Source organism: Mytilus edulis, chromosome 1 (genome assembly GCF_963676685.1).
Source record: "Mytilus edulis chromosome 1, xbMytEdul2.2, whole genome shotgun sequence".
Taxonomy (NCBI): Eukaryota; Metazoa; Mollusca; class Bivalvia; order Mytilida; family Mytilidae; genus Mytilus; species Mytilus edulis.
Window position 1 is genome coordinate 110,238,353 of NC_092344.1, and position 27,983 is coordinate 110,266,335.

Here is a 27,983-nt window from a genome sequence, read left to right on the forward strand (position 1 = left end):
CTGTCGACAGATTACTAGGGCCTATGTTGACCTTGATACAAATTCAAATCAATGTTCCACAAATGTAACCTTTTAGGTCAAATTCGTGTTGTACTAACTTTATATAAGCAATAGCTGAAATTCATATCTGCTAGTAACTCTTATAAACTAGAAGTATTGTAATTAAAGCTCGCAAAAGAGGGCATAGTTCTTTTTTTTAATTGTTTGTGTCTAAGCCTTGTACTAGCTATAATCAAAATAATCGGTAAAAAATGCAAAAATTGGGAAAATTTGTCATTACAGAGCAATAACTCCAATAAGGTGTCCATTAATGATTTAGTCATACATCTTATTTGTAGATATGGGCTTGCTGATCATTTTACTATTCAAAGTTTTTTATCTATCTATTATAGATATATAGATATTATTTTTTTCCTATCATCTTGGATACTATATATATTATAGATTAATAAACTTTGAAAAAATGCTGTCAAAGTGCAACAACTTAAAAATAAGGTCTGGATTGGCAATTTTGATCCTGATGTCTTATTTGTAGATCTTGTCTTATATTTATCATTTTTGCTATTTCCATATTGTTGTCTATATATCATAATACTATGGCAAAAATGAAGAGGAAACCAATCATAGTTAAAAGGGCAATAACTTGTATTAGAAGTCTTTTGAGAGTTTTGATGTCAAAGACATAATGTCAATCTCATCATTTAGAACTTTTTAGAATCAGTCAGATTTTCTCTATATATAGCGGTTTTCAAGATTATAGACAAAAATTGCATTTTACTTAATGTTTTATTTCTGGCCATGTTTGTTGGCAGGCAGGGTCATACGGGACATATTTTTAAACTAGATACCCCATTTATGATTGTGGCCAAGTTTGGTTAAGTTGGCCCTATGAACCAGGTGAGCTACAACATTAGTTATTTTTTTATATTAAGAATAAGTAAAACTAGAGGCTCTAAAGAGCCTGTGTCGCTCACCTTGGTCTATGTGCAAGTTTAACAAAGGACACAGATGGATTCATGACAAATTTGTGTTTTGGTAATGGTGATGTGTTTGTAGATCTTACTTTACTGAACAATCTTGCTGCTTATTATCATCTCTTTCTATAATGAAATTGGCACATTTACAAAATTTATGAAAATTTATGAAAATTGTTAAAAATTTACTATAAAGGGTAATAACTCCTTAAGGGGTCAACTGACCATTTTGGTCATGCCGACTCATTGGTAGATCTTACTTTGCTGAACATTATTGCTGTTTACAGTTTATCTCTTTCTATAATAAAATTCAAGATAATAACCAAAAATGGCAAAATTTCCTTAAAATTACCAATTCAGGGGCAGCAACCCAACAATGAGTTGTCTGATTCATCTGAAAATTTTAGGGCAGATAGATGTTCATCTGATCAAAAATTCTTCCGTGTCAGATTTGCTCTAAATGCTTTGGTTTTAAAGTTATAAGCCAAAATCTACATGTTATCCCTATGTTCTATTTTTAGCCATGGTGGCCATCTTGGTTGGTTGGGTGGGTCACCGCACACATTTTTTAAACTTAATACCATAAAAAATATTGTGGCTAAGTTTGGTTAAATTTGGCCAAGTAGTTTCAGAGGAGAAGTTTATAGTTTATCTCTATCTATAATAATATTCAAGATAATAACCAAAAACAGCAAAATTTCCTTAAAATTACCAATTCAGGGGCAGCAACCCAACAACGGGTTGTCCGATTCTTCTGAAAAATTTAGGGCAGATAGATCTTGACCTGATAAACAATTTTACCCTCAAGTCAGATTTGCTCTAAATGCTTTTGTTTCAGAGTTATAAGCCAAAATCTACTTTTTACCCCTATGTTCTATTTTTAGCCATGGAGGCCATCTTGGTTGGTTGGCCGGGTCACAGGACACAATTTTTAAACTAAATACCCCAATGATGATTGTGGCCAAGTTTGGTTAAATTTGGCCCTGTAGTTTCAGAGAAGATTTTTGTAAAAGTTAACGACGTCGGACGACAATGACACCAGAGGCCGGATGCAAGTGATGAGAAAAGCTCACTTGGCCCTTTTGGCCAGGTGAGCTAAAAATGGGGTCACCATCCATTTACGTTCACAATTTGCCTTCAAAAGAAACATACATTTTTGTAAAAATACTTATTTTCTGTTGAACTGATAGGATAAAAAGAGGTAATATCGAAATAACTAGTGGCTCTAAAGAGCCTGTGTCGCTCACCTTGGTCTATGTGAATATTAAACAAAGGAAGCAGATGGATTCATTGTCGCGAACCGCGATTTATATTCTTTTCATTTTCAATGTGCTCCATACTTATTATTATGTAATTTACAGATCCGTTCATTGTATTCATAACTCCGTTAATTGTCTATTATTTATGTAATTTATTCACGTGGCATATCTTCAACGGAGAAACGGAGTTGTATTTTGTTTAAAAGAAAAAGATTTGTAATTAGAAATTAGAGTAAAAATAAATGTTATACAGTGATTATGAGTTGTGTCTTAAATAAATTCCAATGATTGTGTTGACAAGGACTTACGCAACATTGTTTGGTGCCGGAACCCGGGAGTGAAAAACAAATTACAAAGTGAGTTAACAAAATATTGTGCAAAATGCCAGCTTCTAGTTATCTGAAAGGTGTTAGAACAAGATATTGTAATTGTCTTCAAGTGGAAATTAAATCAGGATTATCAATTCTACAGACAGAAGTGCCTCTACCTGAACATCAGCAATATGTGTTTAAGTCGTCAAAGTGTGTTGAAAAATTGAAACTTTATGTAAACAAATTGGAAGTTCAGAGCAGTAAAGTGGCTGATGCACTTGGAGAAGAAGAAACAGAAGAAATTGAAAAAGTAGTAGAAGAGGATTGTCAACTATGTTCTGCGGCTACAGATTGTTATCTAGAGTTGGAGCAATACAAAGAAAGGTTAGTTGAATTTATCAAACAGGAAAGTGGTGAAAAACATGAAAAAATCAATCCTATCCAAATAATGGAACTTCAAAGAGAAATGAAAGATATAGTTGAAACTCAAATGAAACAGCAAAATGAAATATTAATTAGACAACAAATGAAAGAAAACGATGAGTCATCTGTGAAACTGCCAAAGATAGATATAATTTCATTTTATGGTGACAAAATTAAATGGATAGAATTCTGGGATTCTTTCGAAAGCACTATACACAAGAACAAAAAACTTTCGAAGGTTGAGAAATTCAATTATTTGTTGAAGTTCAAGTTGGGGAGTGCAACATTAGATTTAGTTTGGAAGAAAGTGATTAAATGTGATGATGTTCAAAACTATGTGTTTAATGCTGGCATTCGATGGACCTTTATAACGGAATTAGCGCCATGGATGGGAGGTTTTTACGAAAGGCTTGTTGGTGTGGTAAAACGTTCTTTGCAAAAAGTTCTGAAAGGAAGGTTAGTCAGCGACGTTCAACTACTTACAGTTATTAAGGAAACTGAAGCAATTGTTAATGCGAGGCCATTGGTTTACATAGGTGATGATGTGAATTCGAATATTAACCTTACGCCAAGCCACTTTCTCACATTGAACCCAAATATTGGTATTCCAGAAATTGAATATGATATAAATGACCAAAGTTACTCACCTGTTGAAAGTTCAACTGACAAGTTACTTAAGATGTGGAAAAAGGGACAAAAACTTTTGGATTCATTTTGGACAATGTGGAGGGATGAATATTTATTAAGTTTGAGAGAAAGAACTCAGACCAAGTTAAAGTGTGGTAGAGTGAAATCACCATATGCTCCAATCGTTGGAGATGTTGTCATTATTAAAGACAACCTTCCAAGGGGAGTGTGGAAATTAGGAAGACTAGTACAGTTAATTCATAGCAATGATGGTGAGATTAGATCAGCAAAAGTAGTTCTTTCATCAAGAAAAGTTATTAGTCGTCCGTTAAATTTACTATACCCTTTGGAAATTGAAGAAAAAACAAAGGTTGATGAGGAGAATACGTGTCAGAGTGAATCTGCTGAAACAAGACCTGTCAGGAAGTCTGCTGAAAAGGCTAGACGTAAAATCAAAGATTTTTACGGTGAATAATAGTTTGATTACGAGAGACATATATAATTTAACATTGTAAATAATTGTAACAAGAGTGAACTAGAGGAGTTATTTTAGTCTAACGGAGATGTTTAAAATTTACCTGTATGTTTATGTTCTAACGGAGATGTTTAAAATTTACCTGTATGTTTATGTTCTAACGGAGATGTATAAAATTTACCTGTATGTTTATGTTCTAACGGAGATGTTTAAATGACTTAACGGAGTCGTTTATGTAACGAATAATGCACGTGAATTTCATGCGCTTTCTCTCAATATTCCTATTTAAAGAAAATGATTTATAAAAGATATCTCACGCCAATAATATACCAACATGTTTGGATGTAATATGTGTACTCGAGAATACAAATATAAAAGAAATCTGACTAGGCATGTGAAAGAAAACCATTCCAAGACCCTTGAACACTGGAATTGCACAGAAGATGGATGTTTTTCTAAATTCATTCGTAAGGAATACCTTTTTAGACATTTAAGTTCTATTCATCAACTTTCAAAAATGGATGCTAGACGTAAAGCTATAGAGGCTAAAAAAGGAGATATTGAAACTCCGGAAAACCAATACTACGAAGACGTAAGTGATGATGATACAATTCTAGATTTGTTACAAGACCTGAGTGACGTTCAAGATAGTGGGGGAGATTTTAATATTGATGAATTCTTATCAAGTGATGAAGGTGAAAATTTAATTCATGATGAAAATAATAATATGTGTGAAAATTTGAATGATTGTCTTTCAAGTACTGAAAGTGTAGGCTTAATGGAAACGAAGATGCTTTACGAAGACATTTCATCTCCTGATTCTTTTGAGCACAGTGTCGAAAATAATAATACATATAATGAAGTAATTGTGATAAGTGATGAAGAATACCGTAACAATTCTGAAACTGCTGTAGATATTTCCCATGTGACAACAAAAACACAAACAATCGTACTGATATTTACCAGGACTGTTTCATATATCAATGGAGATGAAGTTTTTTCTGAAGTCGAAACAGAACAACAATATTCTGAACATTATAATTAAAACCCAAATGTCTGGGTCGGGAGTGTCGCGAACCGCGATTTATATTCTTTTCATTTTCAATGTGCTCCATACTTATTATTATGTAATTTACAGATCCGTTCATTGTATTCATAACTCCGTTAATTGTCTATTATTTATGTAATTTATTCACGTGGCATATCTTCAACGGAGAAACGGAGTTGTATTTTGTTTAAAAGAAAAAGATTTGTAATTAGAAATTAGAGTAAAAATAAATGTTATACAGTGATTATGAGTTGTGTCTTAAATAAATTCCAATGATTGTGTTGACAAGGACTTACGCAACATTCATGACAAAATTTTGTTTTGGTGATGGTGATGTGTTTGTACGTCTTACTTTACTGAACATTCTTGTTACCTAGTTATCTCTATCTATAATGAACTTGGCCCAGTAGTTTCAGTGGAAATTGTTAGTAAAAATTTACAAATTTTATAAAAATTGTTAAAAATTGACTATAAAGGACAATAAATCCTTAGGGAGTCAATTGACCATTTCAGTCATGTTGACTTATTTGTAAATCTTACTTTGCTGTACATTATTGCTGATTAAAGTTTATCTCTATCTATAATAATATTCAAGATAATAACCCAAAACAGTAAAATTTCCTTAAAATTACCAATTTAGGGGCAGCAACCCAACAACAGGTTGTCCGATTCATCTGAAAATTTCAGGACAGATAGATTTTGACCTGATAAATAAATTGCTCTAAATGCTTTGGTTTTTGAGTTATAAGCCAAAAACTGCATTTTACCCCTATGTTCTATTTTTAGCCATGGCGGCAATCTTGGTTGGATGGCCGGGTCACAGGACAAATTTTTTGAACCATATACCCCAAAGATGATTGTGGCCAAGTTTGGATTAATTTGGCCCAGTAGTTTCAGAGGAGAAGATTTTTGTCAAAGATTACTAAGATTTACAAAAAATGGTTAAAAATTGACTATAAAGGGCAATAACTCCTATAGGGGTCAACTGACCATTTCGGTCATGTTGACTTATTTGTAAATATTACTTTGCTGAACATTATTGCTGTTTACAGTTTATCTCTATCTATAATAATATTCAAGATAATAACCATATAACGGCAAAATTTCCTTAAAATTGCCAATTCAGGGGCAGCAACCAAACAACCGGTTGTCCGATTCGTCTGAAAATTTCAGGGCAGATAGATCTTGACTTAATAAACAATTTAACCCCCCTGTCAGATTTGCTCTTAATGCTTCGGTTTCAGAGTTATAAGCCAAAAACTGCATTTGACCCCTATGTTCTATTTTTACTTGGTTGGTTGGCCGGGTAACCGAACACATTTTGTAAACTAGATACCCTAGTGATGATTGTGGCCAAGTTTGGTTAAGTTTGGCCCAGTAGTTTCAGAGGAAAAGATTTTTGTAAAAGTTAACGACGAGGGACAACGCCGAAAGCCGGACGCCAAGTGATGAGAAAAGCTCACTTGGCCCTTTGGGCCAGGTGAGCTAAAAATTAAAAAACAACATTGATTGAAAAGAAAAATTCTTGTTCCTGGATGTTAAGAAATAAATAGCTCGGTTTTCTTTAATCAAATTTGTTAACAAAATCCTGAGAAAAAAATTAATAACCAATACCCTCCTTTACAGTTATATCAAATATGAGAACGACATTTATTACTGGTCAATGTAGATACAATTCAATTTATCAGCACATACAAAATGGTTCAATTTAAAGTTATTACAATTATAAAAGTCCCATTAATCACCTATTACTATGTTAATTAAACACCTGGACTCGGCAAATCAATCTTTATCTCGTTTATTTTTAAGTATATGCCATACAAAGTTATTCAAATGGTAGATGTATTGAATTGTTGTTCCACATGCACAGAGATAGGGTCTTACACATCCATAGAGATCATGAACTAGATATTCACTTCGATATTGTAACAACCACTGTGTTCATTGACAGGCAGAAAGATAAATCAAAATTATTTCTCAGTATAACATAGGTAGCACATGCCTACAGATGGGGTATGCAGTACCTTGTTTGAATACCCATAGAAACATATCCTAAGAATTCTTTTGGTTTGTATGGCATTTATACTAGACAACAAAATGTCAAAACAGATTAGTATTGTTCTACTGGTTGCTTGTATGTATTCATTCAGAATTTCTGTGTAATTTTAAAGATAGTTATATATTTTAAGACATAATATAAGTATAAAAGGCAATATCATCTATTTTAAAGACTTCATTTCTGATAATATTTTCTTATATGCACCTTCAGGTGTGGATCAAAAGGGGGGGGGGGGGGGAGAGAGATCAATGCATTTGAATGGGGGCATGTAGTTGGAACCCCCCTTTGTCCTGGTTTAGAAACCCATATTTTTTTAAATCTGCCCCTGACCTTTCATTTATTTGAACTAAATATGTTAATTTTGGTGAACTTGCTAATTTGTATTACACACAGACTGTAAAAATACCAATGAAACTGTAAAAGAGAAATAAACTTTATTTACATCATTTTTGATAGAGACATTATGAGATGATATTTGATTCATTGCATTTTTCTCTCCTGTGACATCTCCAGCTTCTTAAAACTGATGTCAATACGTAATCTCTTTTTGGTCATTTATAAAGATTTAAGAAGATGTGGTATGAGTGCCAATGAGACAGAATGCCTTAATAAATGCACAAGTTTGTACAAGCTCAAATTAATTCAAATTAGAATACCTTTTTTCTCCTTTTCTGTAATGAAACTTAAATTATCAAGCTCATATTGCTTTATTTTTATTCCTTTCATGTTTTCTAATAAATTCAAATTTGTAATGTTGAACTCATAACAACACTGGAGTATAGAAATATGTAATTTAATAAAAAGATATTAAATTCTCGTTACCTTTAAAAATATGATAAATTACATGAATGGTTGAATATAATTTCAAACCAGCAGGATGAATAATTAATTCTTTTTATATTCTGATGTTGTTTGTTCAGAATACACAAATGCTCATAACAACATAATCCAAAGGATAAACATAAGTAAGGGGAGTAACTCTATGCACAATAAATACAAAGCTTTTTGAAGAAAGATAATAAACAAAATGTATCTATAATCATATCAAATTGAATATAATGAGAATGATAATAAGGGTAATACTTAGTATCAAAGATGTAACAACTATAATGGCCAGTGGGAGATCCAGAAATTTCCATAAGAGGGGGCCCACTGACTGACCTAAGAGGGGGCCCGCTCCAGTCACGCTTCAGTGATTCCCTATATAAGCAACCAAATTTTTTCCCAAAAAGGGGGGCCCAAGACAGTTACAACTGTTTGCAAGACTATAAATTAAAAGCAGAACAAAATCGTATTGTTCCTACTGTGTATTGGTATAAATGTATATCATCATTAGAGCTTTGCACAATATAGTGCAAAAATTAAAATGTGAAATCTGCTTTTACCAGAATTTATGAACAAATATAAAACAACACTTCACCCAAAAATTTTGCAAAATTTGAACCATTACATTACATTTTAAAAAAAAATCATGTTAATGATGGTTGTACTTGCACAAATATATACACAAATATATTTTTTTTTTATTTTTTTTTTATCTATATCTGATTTCTTGTTCTCAGATAAAAATGTGGTTTAGCTGTATTTTCATACTTTTCCCATTTTTCCATTCATTTATATTTTGTAAATTATCTTACGTCTAGTTCCATTAGATCCTGTGATAGAGACCATGGACTGTTTCCTATCACCACCTCTCCTTGAGGATGCTGAGGGAGGAGCAGAGTTATGTTTCCTCCCGCTAGATACAGGATTAGACACTAATCCTATTTGTACAGACATTCTCCTTTTGGCAATAGGGTCCATCTTCCAAAGTTATCAAAATAAATCAAGTTTCTCACAACACTAAAAAATGTTAATGTTCTTTTTCCAGTTTAACAAAAGTGACATACAAGTTAACTCCCCAAAATAGCGCTTCACAAATAACTTAGGAATAAAAACATTTCACTAGTAAATATTGGTAATATCGTCCACTTTTCCACAGTCTGCTTCTTGTATGATTTATTATTCATGTGTTCATATAAATTCTTAAAAAATAGTATCCCCCAAAAACAACCTCTTCTATAAATTCACATAGTCTTCAAAAGAAGACAGAAGAATGAAATTTTTAAGTTAAGTTTGTGTTGTCTGTAGACATAGTTCCTTCTTTTATTCAAATCCCAGGAAATTAACCTTTAAAGGATATATTACAATGTAAATTTGACAAGCTAATTATGAATGATACCCTAACTACGTTTGTTTAACATCAAATACATGTTTGTTTAATATCAGAGCCCTTGTTTGATTTTCACAAGCACTTTCTTGTGCAGGTAATACCACATTACTAAAACACTCAAACATAACTTAAACCAGAAAAAAATATGATCAATACACTTCACTGGTATCAAAACAGTTTTAACATAGAACACTTTTGCAGATGTCTGGTACAGTATTACTTTATTTTTGTTCTATACTTATACATTATACCCTGTTATAACCTTACATTTGAATATGTAACAATTTTATAAAGAATACAATACCAACAGGTGGTTAATAATGGTGTTACATGTGAAATCAGGGATCATAAGAAGAAAAAGGGTAAGTTTTCCCCATATTTCTATAACAATTTGCAGCAAAAGTTAAAAAATAATCTAAAGTTAAATTCTAATTTGTCATAAATACTTAAAAAAAAATTTTTTTTGCAGATTTTGTATGTTGTTTACACTTGTGAGTAAACACTGTAAAATATTACCCTTGGGGAATGGTGAGTAAACACTGTAAAATATTACCCTTGGGGAATGGTGAGTAAACACTATAAAATATTACCCTTGGGGAATGGTGAGTAAACACTGTAAAATATTACCCTTGGGGAATGTGGAGGTCTTGAAAAACCATCATATGTTAACGTAAAAATAAGAAAATGTGGTATAATTGACAATGAGACAGCTCTCCAAAATTCCTTGCAAACTATGAGCTAATCTAAAGTTAGATGACCTTGATGTTTAACAATGAACATTTAGATGTGAACATTAGACCAGGGATCTATGTTCTAGAGTTGGACATCTAAAAGGTATTTTGCTTAGATTATATACACCACTTTCCCATTTATTCATGTTTTGTAATACTGGTTATCTGTTTTGCAATATTTGGCAAGAACATATAAAAGTTGTTAAAACATGAAATGCTATTGTGGAAGGGCTACTTTCAATATCCACCATATGACTTTGTCAAAAGTTTTTTTTTTACTTAAAAAATCTATGTATTTTACAAATTGACATTAAAACATCCTCTAACCATATGTCATAAGGGAGATAATCCTATTTCAACTCATCAAATCAAAACATCCTCTGACCATATGGTATAAGGGAGACAATCATGTTCTAACTTTTATATTAAGGTAACTTTTGGTTGCAGTCTTGAAACTGACTGCTCCATAGGCTTACCAGTACATGCAAAACAGCTGATCTTTGAATTTTTTTAAATGAAATGCTACATAGATTTTTTTTTCATGTTCATATCATGTATGTAGTAATGTCAAATTGTGTTTTAATCTAGAAAGAAAAAGTAGGTCATGCCACCAAGAATAAAAAGTTATTTAATCTTGAAGTCAAAATTATTTTTTTCTACTTTCTGTTTGCTGTTTTTACTAGGCCTAACCACTTGCAGTAACATAATATCCTTCCACTTTCCTAGCTTGATATCCCCAAAGAGATGCAAGATTTTCTAAAAATCTAAATGTTACATATGTTTCAATTCAGCATTTATAAAACTTATAATCAAACAGAAAAAATTGAGTCCCAGAAAAAATGGACCATTTCATTTCACTCTATGTTTAGTCATGCTGCGTAAACTAGAAACTAGTTATACAAGACTGGTAACTTTTATTCTGTCTTATCAATAAAACATCCTCTGATCATATGATATAAGGGAGACAATCAAGTTTTATTTCTTGTCATAGTAACTTTTATTCTATCTAATCAAAATTAAGTCTCTGCGCTGACACAGTGTGGAGTATAGAGATTAAATCTGAAATTTTAACCATTACACTCTAGATTTATTCATGATTATTTTTTCATCTTATCTAAGTATTAAAATATGGAGATGTGGCATGATTGCCAATCAGACAACTATTATCCTTTAATGGTGGAATGAAGTTAATGCTAGAAATTTAAGCCAACTGTACAGCCATCAAAAATGAGAAAATATACCATAGTGGGCAAACTAATCCCCAGATCACTTTAAAATCAATTGGTTATAAAAGGTGATTTGCAAAAAACAAGGAATACAATGTCCTGGGAGATTTAAAGAAACTGGAGGAGCTGATTACACGACTGGCATCTTCCACAGAGGATGCTGCTAAAAAAAGACCAATCTTTATCATCAGGAAAAACTACTTTAATTCCCAAAAGTTAAATTGATAAAGCAAAGGGCCATCTTCAATGTATATGCAAGTTGGAAGAAAGTATAATGTATAAATATGTGTTGTTCAAACTTGTCCTTAATAAAAAAAAATGTATCACTAGTTCCTTACCAACCAACGCAGAAACTGCTAATTTTTTGTTTGTATCGCCCCATTTGGATTTTTTCCCACTATCATCTGAACTTCCATTATTCCTTTTTGATGACTCTCCCCCTCCTGAGTTAGTTACAAATGCCTTTTTAAGTAAAGAAGTAGCTCTTCCAATCCCAGCCATCTCTGATCATCAGCTGTGGAATATTTCCTTATTAAAATGTTTCTATCATCTTTATTACCATTTATCATCACATAAATTACTTTTAAAATCCTGTTTATTAAACTGATATCAATATTTAAAACTTTACAGATCTATAAAATCTTTGATAAATAACATACTTTATATGATCTAAGTTCTAACTACAATATTATAAAAAAAATTTTTACTTTAATATAAAATAGAATTATTTTTACTACTAAAGCCTTTTTCTCTGTTAAAGTCTTTTAAAAATCAGGTTTTATTTTCTCAAAATTAATTTAAAAATATTTAATGAAGATTGTGTCATGTTTAATTTCTATACGTTTTTTAATGTTATTTTAAAATATTATCATCATACATGAATTGCATCCTACATCAGACTATAATTTCAAAACCTACCTTATGTAAGAAAACAATAGAATATCCGATAGCCAAACTTAACATGTAAACAAACTGCAGGAAATCCTTACAGAATTTTGGCCAGAAAAAACTAAAAACTAAATAGTGGTTTCTATTTGGTGTATAAACAATATTTCCTTCAAAGAACTTCAAAGGTTTAAGTGACAACCATGCAAAACAATACACCATTCAGTTCATATACATGAGTAAACACAATATTGTATTGAATTAAAATACTATAACTAATGAAGGTTCTGTCCAAATATTGGTTTTTTTCTGACCAAATAAAATTCTAATTCTTGTTACATACAATCAGAAATTTGATATGGCTATTTCTAACCCTTTAGATTTGCCTATAATGACTCCTATTATAAGTGAAATTTTGTGAATTGAATTATTTAAAGGAATAAACAATGTTCCATTAGATTTCAGAAAGTTTACACTAGTTAATTGTGCTACCTTTTATTGGTTTCTTTGTTAATGTCCATTTACACAAACCTTGATGGGTACTCAATGACAAAACTTTATCTTTTAAACAAATATTGTTTCGAAAAAGAACCAAAAAGATCAAATGTTCACGGTACAAAACATACTTCTAAGGGATAAGTTTACTGTTAATTATTGTTTTACAAAAATTCCATAAAATGAACAATTCATATGTGTTAATTTTTAGCATGGAATTTGATCAGAAATCCAAAATTTCTATATCTAATAGTTAATGAACCTTTCTGATACCCCTAAATAAAGTGGTGAAAAGCAATTAAATATGTCAATATTTGTCTGCTATATTACAAGCCTTTCATGGACACAACTCTGGTTTTAATGAGAAATTTTATTTTTCAGATGGCAAAGGGTAACACAGATGTGACTGGAAGTAAAGGTAATAAATAAAAAAATATAATATCTTTCCTCATTTTTGAAAAAAAAATAAAAGAAAAACACTAATTGAAAATTATAAATACAAATTTACGATATATATATTCAAAAATTTTGTATTTTAAACATTGTAAATGATAGGATATGACTATTGCTTTTATCTATTTCTAAATTACATTCAATATACAGCACTTCCAACCTTCTATTAAAAAATGTGATGGTCTCCTAATTTTAATTCATTTATATTTTTAAAAACACAACATTCAATTCTTTTATTTTATATTGCCAAATTATTTTTTAATGTTTTATTGGTGTAGTACAGCTATTATTGTAACCTTTCATTTTATTGTAGCACAACTACTATGATTACTATATTAACTGTTGTACAGCTACTATAATTACTATTTCAAATGCTTTACAACTACTATAATTACTATTCTAACTGTAGTACAGTTTTTATGATTACTTTTTTAAGTGGGGTTCAGTTACTATAATTACTATTTTAACCGTAGTACAGCTATTATGATTACTATTTTAACTGTAGCACAGCTACTATAATTACTATTTTAACTGTAGAACAGCTACTAAGATTACTATTCTAACTGTACTACAGGTATTAAGATTACTATTTTAACTGTAGCACAGCTACTAAGATTACAATTTTAACTGTAGCACAGCTACTACGATTACTATTTTAACTGTAGCACAGCTACTATAATTACTATTTTAACTGTAGTTCATCTACCAATATTACTATTTTAACTGTAGCACAGCTACTAAGATTACTTTTTTAATTGTAGCACAGCTTAACTGTAATACAGCTACTAAGATTACTATTCTAACTGTAGTACAGCTACTAATATTATTATTTTAACTGTAGCACAGCTACTAAGATTACTATTTTAACTGTAGCACAGCTTCTATAATTACTATTTATACTGTAGCACAGCTACTAAGATTACTATTTTAACTGTAGCACAGCTAATATAATTACTATTTTAACTGTTGTACAGCTACTAAGATTACTATTTTAACTAGTACAGCTATTAAGATTACTATTCTTACTGTAGTACAGCTATTATTATTACTATTCTAACTGCTAAGATTACTATTTTAACTGTAGTACAGCTATTATGATTACTACTCTAACTGTAGTACAGATATTATGATTACTATTCTAACTGTAGTACAGCTACTATAATTACTATTATAACTGTAGTGCAGCTATTATGATTATTATTCTAACTGTAGTACAGTTACTATAATTACTATTTTTACTGTAGCACAGTTTCTATGATTACTTTTTTAACTGTAGTACAGTTACTTTAATTACTATTTTAACCGTAGTACAGTTTCTATGATTACTTTTTTAACTGTAGTACAGCTACTAAGATTACTATTTCAACTGTAGTACAGCTATTATGATTACTATTTTAACTGTAGTACAGCTACTAAGATTACTATTTTAACTGTAGTTCAGCTACTATTATTACTATTCTAACTGTAGTACATATATTATGATTACTATTCTAACTGTAGTACATATATTATGATTACTATTCTAACTGTAGAAGAGCTACTATAATTACTATTTTTACTGTAGCACAGCTACTAAGATTACTATTATAACTGTAGTACAGCCATTATGATTATTATTCTAAATGTTGTACAGTTACTTTACTTGCTATTTTAACTGTAGTGCAGTTTCTATGATTACTTTTTTAACTGTAGTACAGCTACTAAGATTACTATTTCAACTGTAGTACAGCTACTATAATTACTATTTTAACTGTAGTACAGCTACTATAATTACTTTTTTAACTGTAGTACAGTTTCTATGATTACTTTTTTAACTGTAGTACAGCTTCTAAGATTACTATTTCAACTGTAGTACAGCTACTATAATTACTATTTTAACTGTAGTACAGCTACTATAATTACTATTTTAACTGTAGAACAGTTTCTATAATTACTGTTTTAACTGTAGCACAGCTAACATAATTACTATTTTAACTGTAGTACAGCTACTAAGATTACTATTTTAACTGTAGTACAGCTATTATGATTACTATTCTAACTGTAGTACAGCTATTCTGATTACTTTTCTAACTGTAGTACAGCTACTAAGACTACTATTTTAACTGTAGTACAGCTACTATGATTACAATTTTTACTGTAGTACAGTTGCTATGATTACCTTTTTAACTGTGGTACAGCTACTTTAATTTCTATTTTAACTTTAGTTCAGCTGCTTTGATTTTTGTTCTATACTACAGCTTCTATAATTACTATTTTTACTGTAGCAAAGCTACTAAGATTACTATTTTAACTGTAGTACAGCTACTATTATTACTATTCTAACTGTAGTACAGCTATTATGAATACTATTCTAACTGTAGTACATATATTATGATTTCTATTCTAATGGTAGTACAGCTATTATGATTATTATTCTAACTGTAGTAGAGCTACTATAATTACTATTTTAACTGTAGCACAGCTACTAAGATTACTATTATAACTGTAGTACAGCTATTATGATTATTATTCTAAATGTAGTACAGTTACTTTAATTACTATTTTAACTGTAGTGCAGTTTCTATGATTACTTTTTTAACTGTAGTACAGCTACTAAGATTACTATTTCAACTGTAGTACAGCTACTATAATTACTATTTTAACTGTAGTACAGCTGCTATAATTACTTTTTTAACTGTAGTACAGTTTCTATGATTACTTTTTAAAATGTAGTACAGCTACTAAGATTACTATTTCAACTTTAGTACAGCTACTATAATTACTATTTTAACTGTAGTACAGCTACTATAATTACTACTTTAACTGTAGTACAGTTTCTATGATTACTATTTAAACTGTAGCACAGCTAACATAATTACTATTTTAACTGTAGTACAGCTACTAAGATTACTATTTTAACTGTAGTACAGCTATTATGATTACTATTCTTACTGTAGTACAGCTATTATGATTACTATTCTAACTGTAGTACAGCTACTAAGACTACTATTTTAACTGTAGTACAGCTACTATGATTACAGTTTTTACTGTAGTACAGTTGCTATGATTACCCTTTTAACTGTGGTACAGCTACTTTAATTTCTATTTTAACTTTAGTTCAGCTGCTATGATTTTTTTTCTATACTACAGCTTCTATAATAACTATTTTAACTGTAGCACAGCTACTAAGATTACTATTTTAACTGTAGTACAGCAACTATTTTTCAATCAGACTTGCAACCTAAATTGTATCAGTTTTTTTTATAGTTACAGATTGATGTACCTAAGTAGATGAATTTTTGAAACTTTTTTAAGTTAATGACAGCCATCTTGGATTTAAAATCATGTGTCTAATATCCTAAATTTTCAAGTTTTAAGAAGGATCAAAATACTTTAATCCATATACCAGATAAACTCATTTTCAAAAGAACTTTCAAAAACTGTTTTCATGTATTTCCCACATGATCTCCTTTTCTAAACTTTTCTCTACTGTGATTGTCATCTTAGATTCAGTAAAATGAAAAAGCTATGCAAAGTTTTAATCCATTTGACTCCAACCTGCACTGGGGGAAAATATAGGGCATAATCCTAGCCCAAAATATTTACACATAAAGTGTATATGGCAATCATCTACCTTCTTTGAAAACATATGTCGTGGCATTTAATGGTGGATTGTACTTCAATAAAGTTATAATAATAAATTGTCCCCTTTGAAATCAAAACACAAAAAAAAAAAAAAAAAAAAAAATCAAAACGCAATTCCTTATAATATTTATTTATATATTTTTTCATATCCTAAAAGAGACTTAAATACATTCAATTTAATTAAACCTTTCCTCCATTGATTCTTTTTTTTTGCATACTTGGTTGGCTTAGGATTTTCAATAAAATGATGAAAATATGCTTTAAAGTATTAATTCATTGCGAAAAACAAATATTTCATCTAATAAATTTAAGTCCGATATTCCTATGAATGATGTTCCTTTTCATATTGGATACAAATTTTATTAAGTCTACTGCAGACACTTTGTAGTCAAAGCGTTTCAACTGAGGTACTACACAGGCGTCAAAAGGTGTCATTATGGTGTAAAGGGGGAGCGTCAAAAGGTGTCATAATGGAGTAAAGGGGGTGGCATCAAAAGGTGTCATTATGGAGTAAAGGGGGTGGCGTCAAAAGGTGTCATTATGGAGGAAAGGGTTAAGCACAATAGGCAACTGTACTTATTTAAAGAAATATGTGAAGAAAAATTTCCAACAGAATATATACATGTACATGCAGGAGTAAATATAGTTTGGTGTACAAAACAAAAACCAATCGATAAAAAATAATAAGTTTTAACAACACCAACTTTCAAGAAATAAAAAAACAAGAAGTTGGGGTATAAATTCTAAATTTGTTTTTGGATATTTTATAAAATTGGATAAGACTTTGTTGATTTTCAGTAACATCCTAGTCTTGGGTCCTGGCTCACCACTTGCTACTTAAGAGTTAGAAACTGGGTAGTGTAAGCTAAAAAAAAAGTCCTTAGATGACCAGATATGTGACACATGAAATGAGAAAACCAATAACTAAATACGACAAGTTAATTTTATCAGTTTAGAGATATGTTAATGACAAATATCTTCTTTTTAGAAATTTAATCGTTGGGAAGTACTTGTGTGAAATTAATGTACATGAGGTGGAAAAATGTTGGAAAAAGAACATCACTGAATGTTGGCTGAGAAACAATGCTTTTGTTACAGACATTACAAAGATTTGAGGTAAAAACATGTTCCCTATACTCACTGATATTTTTTTTCAAATATTTGAAAGATTAAATTTAATTTAATCACTAGCCTGTCAATCCATAGGTTATGAAATCAAACCCCATACCTGTTCAATACAAGGTGCATTAGACTCTGATTTTTATTGACTAAATTGACAATATTCCTCTATGGTTCTGTCTGGACACTTTGGCTTAAATACCTCTAATAAAACTGGCTACCATTAAAGAGTTAGGCTAGGAGCACTGAAAGTGCTGTTAAACACCAACAATCAACCAATCAAACATACATATACAAAAAAAATATTGATAAAAAGTTACTTACTGGACTTATTTAATCTAGAAATCATTCTCAAAGTATGTACAGAACCTCTTAGTCTTATCAAGGCTGGTAAATTTTCTTTAGAATTTAGTTTCACATCACTGTCCCCTAAGCTGTGAGGTACATTTAATCCTGATTTTATTTCTTTTTCTTTTCCATTTATATGTTTTGATTTAGATCTAGACACAGCCTTCATTCTCATCAGTACATGTTAAATCCCAACACATAAAAAAAAAATTAAAACAAAGCAATCCTATTATAACTATGTTGTCCAGTGCTTGCTGAACACTAATTGTTAAGATACGATTAATTCTACAGTTGACATCTATGTCACCAATGTTTGCAATACTTCTATGTTTATAAACAACACATCATCATTTCAAATCATTATTTCTAACTCTTTACCAGAATTTTCACTTCAAGATAATTCAAATCCTAGTGCAAGTTTGTATACTTGACACTTTAATTTCAGCTTATTTCTAAGTTCTATAGTAATAAAGCAGATCATAATGTTATTAAAAATATCTTAAATAAAGTATTCCATATCTTCATTCCTTTAAAAATTAGTAATATAATCAAATTCTCCACTTATCCCTTTCTTATCACAGTTCATAAATATTGAGAAAAATCTTGTCCAGGTCATAACACTATCTTTCATCAATACAAGTCATAATTTAGCTGAACCTAAGCATGGAAATTTTATGTTAAACTACATGTATTTTCATCTTAAGTACACTTGATTGAAAGTTTAATTGTAAATTATACCCAGATAAGTAGTAAAGATAAAGATAGTAATTTAATGTCCAAATATAAATGTATGATCTTAATGTCTTATGATCAATATTCATATATTTCAGGTTTACACCTTTGACAAGTTAATTACCTTCATAATCATAAACAAAGAGCTTATCTTAATGCATGAAATATTCTCCTCCAATAGATAAGTGTTCTGTTTATTTGACAAAGTCTCGATACATATTCTTAATGTTATCGATATATTTAGAAAAGTTTGGTTTCAAGATTTATCATAAAAAAAAGCTTATGGAGGATCTGAAACTGGCATTTCTTATTATTTACAGTCAATTTTGACTTTAGTAATAAAAAATTAAAGTCAACTCGAACTAAATGCCTATGTTATCTGCAATTACTGATTTTACATCATTCTCTCTAACATCATGAAACAACCATTTCACAAAACTTTGGAGTCTGGTAGTATGTCACAAGAACAAAACAATACTCACATACTCACTTCCCGTTATATACCAAATATAATTGTTAATTTTTTTTACTGAAGTCATAACAACTTATAATCGGCATGCAACATATAAACTACCCCATTGTATGCATAAGATAGCAGAAGGTAGTGTGAAACATATTACAACTTTTCAGATCTTAAATTTAGTGCACGAAATACAAATTTACAAAAAAAGCTAAAAATCTTGTCAGAAAAACACTTTTTTATGATAAAAACAGTGTTTATATTGAACAGAGTGAAAATATACATGTTTTATTGAAATTAAATATATACAACATCCCATGTAGTATTAAAAGTTGGTACTTTTACAACTTGATCAATTTATTTTTGTCTATTAATTATTTAGACGGGGACTATTATACTCCCAGATTTAGAAGATACTTTTATAATCAGGAAACTAATCAATGAATGATGGATTTTTCTTACACAAAATCTAAAGGTACCATTTAATAAACTACACAGAGAACAATAATTATTGTGTTTATTCAATGGGACAAGTAAACTGACAAAAGTTTTTAATTTTAAAAATAATTTGACCAAGAGGAGATAACTCTGGAAAAATTTCATTTGGTTTACAATAAAGTCCTCTCCTGCGATTAAACAAATAGCAAAAATAATTATAAGCAGTTGACGCTTAAAATTATTATAAAACTGAGATACTTTACATATATATTAAAAATGTATAAGCTAGAAGGTAAATAATAACATTGAAATGTCATATTTCAGCATATCAACCTTCAGGATCATAATAGTACAACAGGTTTCTCAAAGAAAACATCACCTAGATCAGGCAGGAAATCAAAAGTTCAAGCACAGATACAGACTGCTCTACACATATTGATTATTTAAGTGGATATATAAAGAACCACTCTTGGAAAATAAACACATCCTTTATCTGTGTATCCATAGGCATAAAAAAAGGCTTATTCAATGAGCGACTGACAAAATCTGATTTTAATATTCAGAATGGAAATTAAACATGAAAGAAACAAGAATGGTAAAAAATAGTGAAGTTGGCCTAATTTTACAAGAAAAGATATTTAATATGCAATTCAAATGGCAGATCTCTGACCTCTCAATACCATGCTGGTCAACATTTCCGAAGACTGATAGGTATTATGAAAGTAACAACAGTGATAAATATATCAAGACCAAGATGAACTTTATGACTGTCACAAAATATGTTTACATCAAAGAAATATATACCAGATCAGTTTTAAAAGAAAGAAAAAATGATCTAATCAATATGGACTTCAGATAGAAGAAAAGAATTATAAAAGGTTAGTGTGTCATCATCAAGATACATATCAAACACTTCACAAAATCTCACATGTTAAAAGCTATCTGGTTATAATAGGATATTTCACTTACCTCCCTTAGATTTGTTTATTTAATGAAAATATGTGTTTTAAAGAAACAACCTTAAGCTCACACTATCAAATTTTTTATTTGTAAACTTCAAAATTTAGGTCAACCCTTTTTTTGCATACATTTCATACTGTCAAATTATAATGAACATGTTTACCAATTTTTATGAAGTGATCACAACTTCATGATAAACTGCCTTCAACCAAATTTTTAATTTGAAACCTTTGATGAAACTATTTCTGTGTTTAGCGTACACATCATAATGTTCATATGCACTAAGTTTCTAAATAATGTAACAACTTTATGTTAAAATTCCTCAAACCAAAACTTTAAACTGATATGCCGAATGTAAGTCAGACATAAAAACATTATATTTTACATTACATTACAAATAAACAGCTGCGTCATGAGTTCATGATACGCCTGTCATGTTTTCAAAGAATAAGTTCAATCACTTCTCAATGTCAGATCAAAAGTTCATCAAAATTGAAAGGGAGCTTACGTCAATAGATATAAACAATTCACCAAGGTAAATGAGAACTGCTGATAGCATTTTAAAGTTATTGTCCAATAAAAACTGGCAAATCTCCCCTTGTTAAATGAATAAAACCCCAGTACTCAGAAACATAAAATCTAGAATTCATAGAAAATGAAAGGATGCTTACGTAAATGCATAAAGCTATTCACCAAAGTTACATGAGAACTGCTAAAAGAATTTGTGATTTATTGTCCGAAATCTGGAAATTCCCCCTTTTTTCAATGAATAAAACCTCAGAACTCAGAAACGTAAAATCTAAAATTTAAAAAAAAAAAAAGAAAGGCAGCTCACGTCATTAGATAAAGTTAATCAAATTGGTTAAAGCATTTTTAGTTTCTGTCCGACATGTTGATGACGGATAGACAGACAGAAAGATGGACACCCAATACCATAATTCGTCCTGTAAACAGATGTATAAAAATGAGAAGAAAAAAAAATCATACGTTTTCTGTGATATTTGCTAAAACCCATTCAGACAAAATGTGTACAGTGAAAACAGAGTGTAACATTGCACATGTTTTAAATTTCTCAGTCATGATTGATTTTATGTTGAAAGTCTTTAAAAAAAATTTGCTTAACTTCAAGTGTGACATGAGCTACCATTTGATTGGTATGGGGGATAGGATGAAAAACTTTGACCTGCATTTTTTTAACATTTTAATCTGTCCTGCTTGTCTTTTTTTCACTTTATGCTGTCCTTCCTTTTTTATTAGTTTATCCTGCATTTTTGTCTTCCCCAAAGTTGCTTATCCTGCCTCTTTATTTAACCCAAAACTCCTGTCCTGTCTTAAAATAATTTCAGTGACACCATTTTTTCATTTATTTTCTTTAAGCATGTTATAAAACCTATCTTCTCATATTTTATTTCAAAATTCTATCTCATAGATTTCTTTACAACGCAAATATTTATTCATGGAAATTTTGCACGACTTGTAGCTTGAAAAACAGCATGGTGACCCATACTTTTTATCATATTTTTGAAAAATGCATAGTAATTATTAGTATGGCAAAGTATAAGAAAATTATATCTGAGGAAATATATACTGATGATCCACCATATAAACACTGACTCTGACAATCATTTTACACAACAAATATAGTTAGCCTACTATAGTGTTCGAAAAAATTACATTGTACTCTACCATGAAAACTTAACATTTACCAATGAACTTTAAAACTGAGGTCAAGATCAGATGATAATGTCAGGCAGACATGTACAATGTACATGTACACCTGACAATAATTCTCAGTAACAGATATAATTGAATGACCTATTTCTAATAGTATATAAAAAAAAACTTTGCATTGGCCAATGAACTATAGAAATGAGGTCACAGTCAAATTAAACCTGTAAGACAGACAAATTTTGGAACTTATTCATTTTCATGGGGAGCAATTTTCGTGGTTTGACGAGAACTTGCATATTCGTGGATATTTAGTTTCATGGTTTTGGCAAAGTCTGCATACATTTCTTTAAAAAAAAATGTGTTCCCCTGTACCCACCAACTCCAGGAAAATTTAAAACCAACTAATATCAATATATCCACAGTACCTAGATATAATACTTTAAAAACACAAACAGTCCTTTTCCCTGTGCCATAAACAAGCATTCACATTAGTCTGGTTCAATCCTTTAATGTGTACGAACTCACCCTACGACAAATATAGATTTTACTAAAATTTTAGCTTCAACATTTTTCTTTCTTTTAAATAAAGTGTGCCCTAAGTGATATATATACATGTATATACACTACAGCTCAGGAGGATTTTTCTTTGTCCACCAGCCCACCATGGGAGTGGGCACCAGGTGGGCAAAATTTCTAGCTTGTCCACTCTGCCCACCCATAGGAGTGGGCATGCAATTTCTTTTGTGTAATCTAAATACTTGCAAGTATAATCACTTGTAAAAAGCAGATAAGCATTTGTAATCAATATTTTTACAAAAAAAAGAGATTATAGCTAGAGTGGGCATGGGTGGACTGCCCACGGTGGGCCGGTGGAAAAAGCAAAATCCATCCGGGCTGTTGTGTAGGTTTGAAATGATCAGATCTATATTTAAATTTTATTAAGTTTTACCACTAACACATCTTCATCCCTTTTCACAGGTAACACATGCATTATACTATAGTTAGAATGCAATAGGGATTCTTTGCTTGAGTTGTTGTGTACTTATAAATAAACAAAAGCATGACAACTTGCCCCCTGCCAAATTGCCCCAGTCATGAAATGGAGGTAAACTTCATTGAACATAGCCCAACTAAGAAAAGGGATTAAAATTTTGCTGAATTTAGACACACCAACTCACATCATCGATGAAAAGGTGTCACATGCTGCTGAAATGTGGCTGAAAAAGATCTGCCATCTCAACCCACTAATGAAAAGAGGTTGGATCTGCACAAATGGTGCAACTTTGAACTTTATTAAGTTTTTTATAAGTTTCAATAGTGGTACTTGTTGGCATGTTTTCAACATATCAACATTAAATAATCATTATCTATACATACCACTGTGTATTTAAGCTAATAATAATTTGGTTAGAAACTTTAAGAGAAGAGAAAATATTCAACCATGCCGTCTATACATAACTCTTGATTCATTTATATTATCTACACACAAGGATGGGGTCGATTATAGTACTATTAAATGTTTTCTGATTAGGATTTGTTATGTGATTACCGTATGCAATAATACACTGTGGAAACCAGTTACTACACTATCTTAAAAAACATATCCTTATCTTAAACATTTCATTTTTCTCTTGAACAAATGTTCATCTTCTATATCAGTACACCATACATGTGTCTCAGTCACTCTCAGGACTTCTTGTCACTTCCACACCTGCTTAAATTTGGACCTGGTCAAATTGGCACCCGGTATAGTCAATTCTACAGTGAGTCAAATCTAGTCCTCGTTAATATCACATGGTTAATATCGGTACCCAAGGTAGTTATTTTGGCACCCATGATCCATGTTATGTTTTAAAAGTAAACTATTGAAAACTGTTTGTTTTTTTTGCATCTTTTAAGATATTTTCCCTCAAGATGTCATCATATATATTTGAGATGCATAAAAGAAGTTCCGATGAAAACTTTGTTATAAATAATGCCATAATATCTGTTCCTTGTCCTACTGGATCATCTATTGTCAATGAACTTCCATCTCATGTCAACTGTAGATGTATATTGCTAGTAAACATACAAAATTGGTGCCAATATTTTTCATTTTATATAAGTAGACAGGAAATGCAGAAAAAATATTTTAATAACAATGGTTAAATAAGTTTTTGTTCTTGTAAAATTATGTGGATTAACATAACAATAGGGTAATAGATTCTTTTTTTAATATCTTAGTCATTCCAATAATAAAACAACAAGTGAGTTATTGTTTATAAGTTATCCTATTATTTTTAGAATGATACCCAATCAAACTTGATTAATAAAAGATAGAGTACACTTCAAGCAGCAGATCCCTGATTATCTTTTATTGTGTATACACCTTATCGCTATTTGTCTATCATTACTACTACTAGACATGATATCACACACTGTGACAGGTTCCCTTAATTTTGACTTCATAAAACAAAATATATGATGCCACAATGGAAAAGTGATTTTGGTGGGACATCAATACTTCAAGGACATACATGTTTTTTTCCAGATCAGCCGGGAAAAGCAATAAGGTATATATTCTGATTGCTTAATTACACAAAATTGAATTACTAATTTTTTTTTAATGATGTAGTAAATGGATCTTTTTTCAATAATCTCTGCTATTATACGAAAAAATCTATAAACAAGAATGTGTCCCAAGTACACGGATGCCCCGAAAGCACTATCATTTTCTATGTTCAATGGACCCTGAAAATGGGATAAAATCTCTAACTTGGCATTAAAATTAGAAAGATCATATAATAGTTGACATGTGTACTAAGTTTCGAGCTGATTGGACTTCAACTTCATCAAAAACTACCTCGACTAAAAACTTGAACCTGAAGTGGGACAGACGGACGAACGGATGAATGAATGCAGACCAGAAAACATAATGCCCATAAATGGGGCATAAAGAAAAAGGAAACTACAAAAATGTATTCTCTCCATATCTCAAATATTGCAAGAAAAAGGAAAGAAAAAGGAAAAAATCTATTTGATGCCAATTTTACCAGGTGCCCAAGTGACTTTTTTCTATAGGTGCCAATTTGACTAAAACACAGTGTTGGAGTGTGAAAATCACCCTATATTGTAGAGAGTACATGTACTGAAATTGCCAGAGCCTCGAGTCAGGATTGAACACTGAACTTCAGCTCTGGACTGTAGGCATCAGTCTTAATCACATTTATCAGGTCAGGAGTAACCACCAATTGGTGGATTATACCTCAATTGACGTATAATTCAATTGACGTATATAATGCAAGTTTTTTTGTAAAAAATGCTTATGCGAGATAGGAGCATCATTTTGCAACTTACAACCTATTTTATGACCAGTGTTGATTCCTTCTTAAGTTTCAGATTTGTGAAACGCCTGCTGCATCACTTGAGAATGCATGTGTACAACAATTCTTTTGTTGAAACATCTGTACTTTTGACCATACTTGACTTTTAATAATGAAAGTCAAGTATTAAGAAAGGGGTAACACGAAGGACCGAATAACACTGTTATTATCCGAATAACACTTGTAATGACCCAATAACACTTGAAATTTTAATATCATCACATATTGGTGACTTTTGAACATTGGTTATTAAATCCAAATAGTAAGTAAGTAAGTAAGTAATGACTTTATTCACAGAGGGTGACTCAATTAGCTTTCGCTAATCTACCTTGAGGCCCTCACAAAGAACAAACAGTACAAATATTACAAAGCTTACAGTTTCTAACATATTATGTAAATGCACTATTCATACTAACTATAAACTGTCTGTAGAACAAGAGAAAAATAAATTCATTGATATAACACTTGTAATGACCGAATATCACTTGAAATTTTAATATCATCACATATTGGTGACTTTTGAACATTGATTATTAAATAATAATGTATTATCAATGTATTTTATAACTTAAAAATGATTTACAAAAAGCAGATAAGCTCATAAAGATAATTTTAAATTTAGTGTGTACATCGAACATGGCGGCCATTGTGATTTCTGTGGTCGCCATATTCAATGTACACACTAAGTTTTTTTATGAACTTATCTGCTTTCAGTAAATCATTTATAAGTTATAAAATACATCGATTATATACTATAAATTAATAATCAATGTTTAAAAGTCATCAATATGTGCTAATATTGAAATTCCAAGTGTTATTCGGGTCATTACAAGCGTTATTTGGATATTAACAAGGAAATTTGGTCATTCGAGGTACCGTTATGAAAGAGCTCCATTCACCTGTGGAGTTGTACTCATAATCACATGATTGCACACAGTTTTCAAATCCATTGACTTGTGATTAGTGATCAATTTGCCAATCAAGAATTGACAAGATAACAATAGAAGAAACTAAATACAATTATTTATTGAAAGCAATTTGTTATGTCACTCTGTATAAACTAGGAATGTTTGACTTGTTTTCATACCATAATATGGTTTTAAGAAAACAATGCTCCATTTTGGTTGAATAATTTGATTTGAAAAACAAAGAATTATACATCAATTGGGGTATACCAATATATGTCAATTGGTGGATTATACGTTAATTGAGGTATAATCCACCAATTGGTGGTTATTCCTGACCTGTGTCACTGTTTATTATGGATGAAATCATTGCACTGGACTATGCACTTGAGCTGTCATTTATCAGCTAAATTTGTAAAATTATCATTCAATACTTGATATTTGCTATGATATTTATATCATAGAAGGGGTGGTTGCCAGACATTACATGTTTTGTGCTTTTTTATCATTCATTCAATATTGCAATGTATTGGATAGTTTTTTGGGGGGCAACTAGAAAATGAACATTGCGGTTTTTTTCTATTCATTATGTTACGCACCACCAGATTTTGGTCTTTGTAAACTTGACTGTTTTCCTTTTACTTTTGTACTCATATTGATCTTTATATATGTTTTTTGTCAACAATGCGTTCACTCGGGTGCCCGTTCTCAAATTCTGGCGGCCATATTGTTTCTTGGCAACTAAGGATAAATATCGCGAGATGAAACGAAGTTTCCGGTTTGGGGTAAATCTCAAACTTTTATAAGGCTTTCTCAGAGTACAGGAAATTCTTTATTTTTTTTCCGCGCTATTCTTCGCAAGGATTAAACAAATACGACAACGGTATATATTTAAAGTGCAATGAAATCAAAAATAAAAAATAAATTTGATATCTATACATTTGGAAACTCACTAGTTTCGTATTGAATTATATAAGTTTATACTGATTTATATCCGTGTTATAGTAGTCTCAGGTTTATATAAGGGGCATTTGATGTCAAATTAATTTTCTGATCTTTTCTTTAAAACATGTATATCCAAGTAACAAAAAGTCCAAAAGAAACAATCAACAATGCATGGGATCGGTTTATAACGTATCAACAGCCGATTTCGTGTGTATTACTAAACCAGAGACCGGTCATCTAC

At 30.6% G+C, this 27,983-nt stretch overlaps 1 protein-coding gene and 1 long non-coding RNA gene across 18 annotated transcripts in view; one reads left to right on the forward strand and one right to left on the reverse strand.

The window, feature by feature from the left end:
* LOC139517653 (MYCBP-associated protein-like) overlaps positions 1 to 27,983 on the reverse strand; it is a 58,622-nt gene that overhangs the window by 23,753 nt on the left and 6,886 nt on the right. For 8 of the 16 annotated variants that reach the window (XM_071309035.1, XM_071308939.1, XM_071309015.1 and 5 more), the window contains exons 1-2: positions 12,264 to 12,387; positions 11,684 to 11,859 (exon numbers count right to left, since the gene is read on the reverse strand). The exons of 3 other annotated variants lie outside the window; for them this stretch is intronic. In XM_071309035.1, the coding sequence (XP_071165136.1) occupies positions 11,684 to 11,846 (163 nt within the window). In that variant the 5' untranslated portion in view covers positions 11,847 to 11,859; positions 12,264 to 12,387. Of the gene's footprint in view, positions 1 to 11,683; positions 11,860 to 12,263; positions 12,388 to 27,396; positions 27,554 to 27,983 lie in introns of those variants that run through there. 5 more of the 16 variants (XM_071309107.1, XM_071309074.1, XM_071308998.1 and 2 more) reach the window with 2 other exon arrangements.
* LOC139517904 (uncharacterized) overlaps positions 1 to 27,983 on the forward strand; it is a 37,324-nt gene that overhangs the window by 1,530 nt on the left and 7,811 nt on the right. The window contains exons 2-5 of one of the 2 annotated variants that reach the window (XR_011663225.1): positions 9,858 to 9,916; positions 13,107 to 13,143; positions 17,791 to 17,918; positions 20,224 to 20,777. This is a non-coding gene — a long non-coding RNA (uncharacterized lncRNA). Of the gene's footprint in view, positions 1 to 9,632; positions 9,751 to 9,857; positions 9,917 to 13,106; positions 13,144 to 17,790; positions 17,919 to 20,223; positions 20,778 to 27,983 lie in introns of those variants that run through there. The other variant, XR_011663226.1, reaches the window with a different exon arrangement.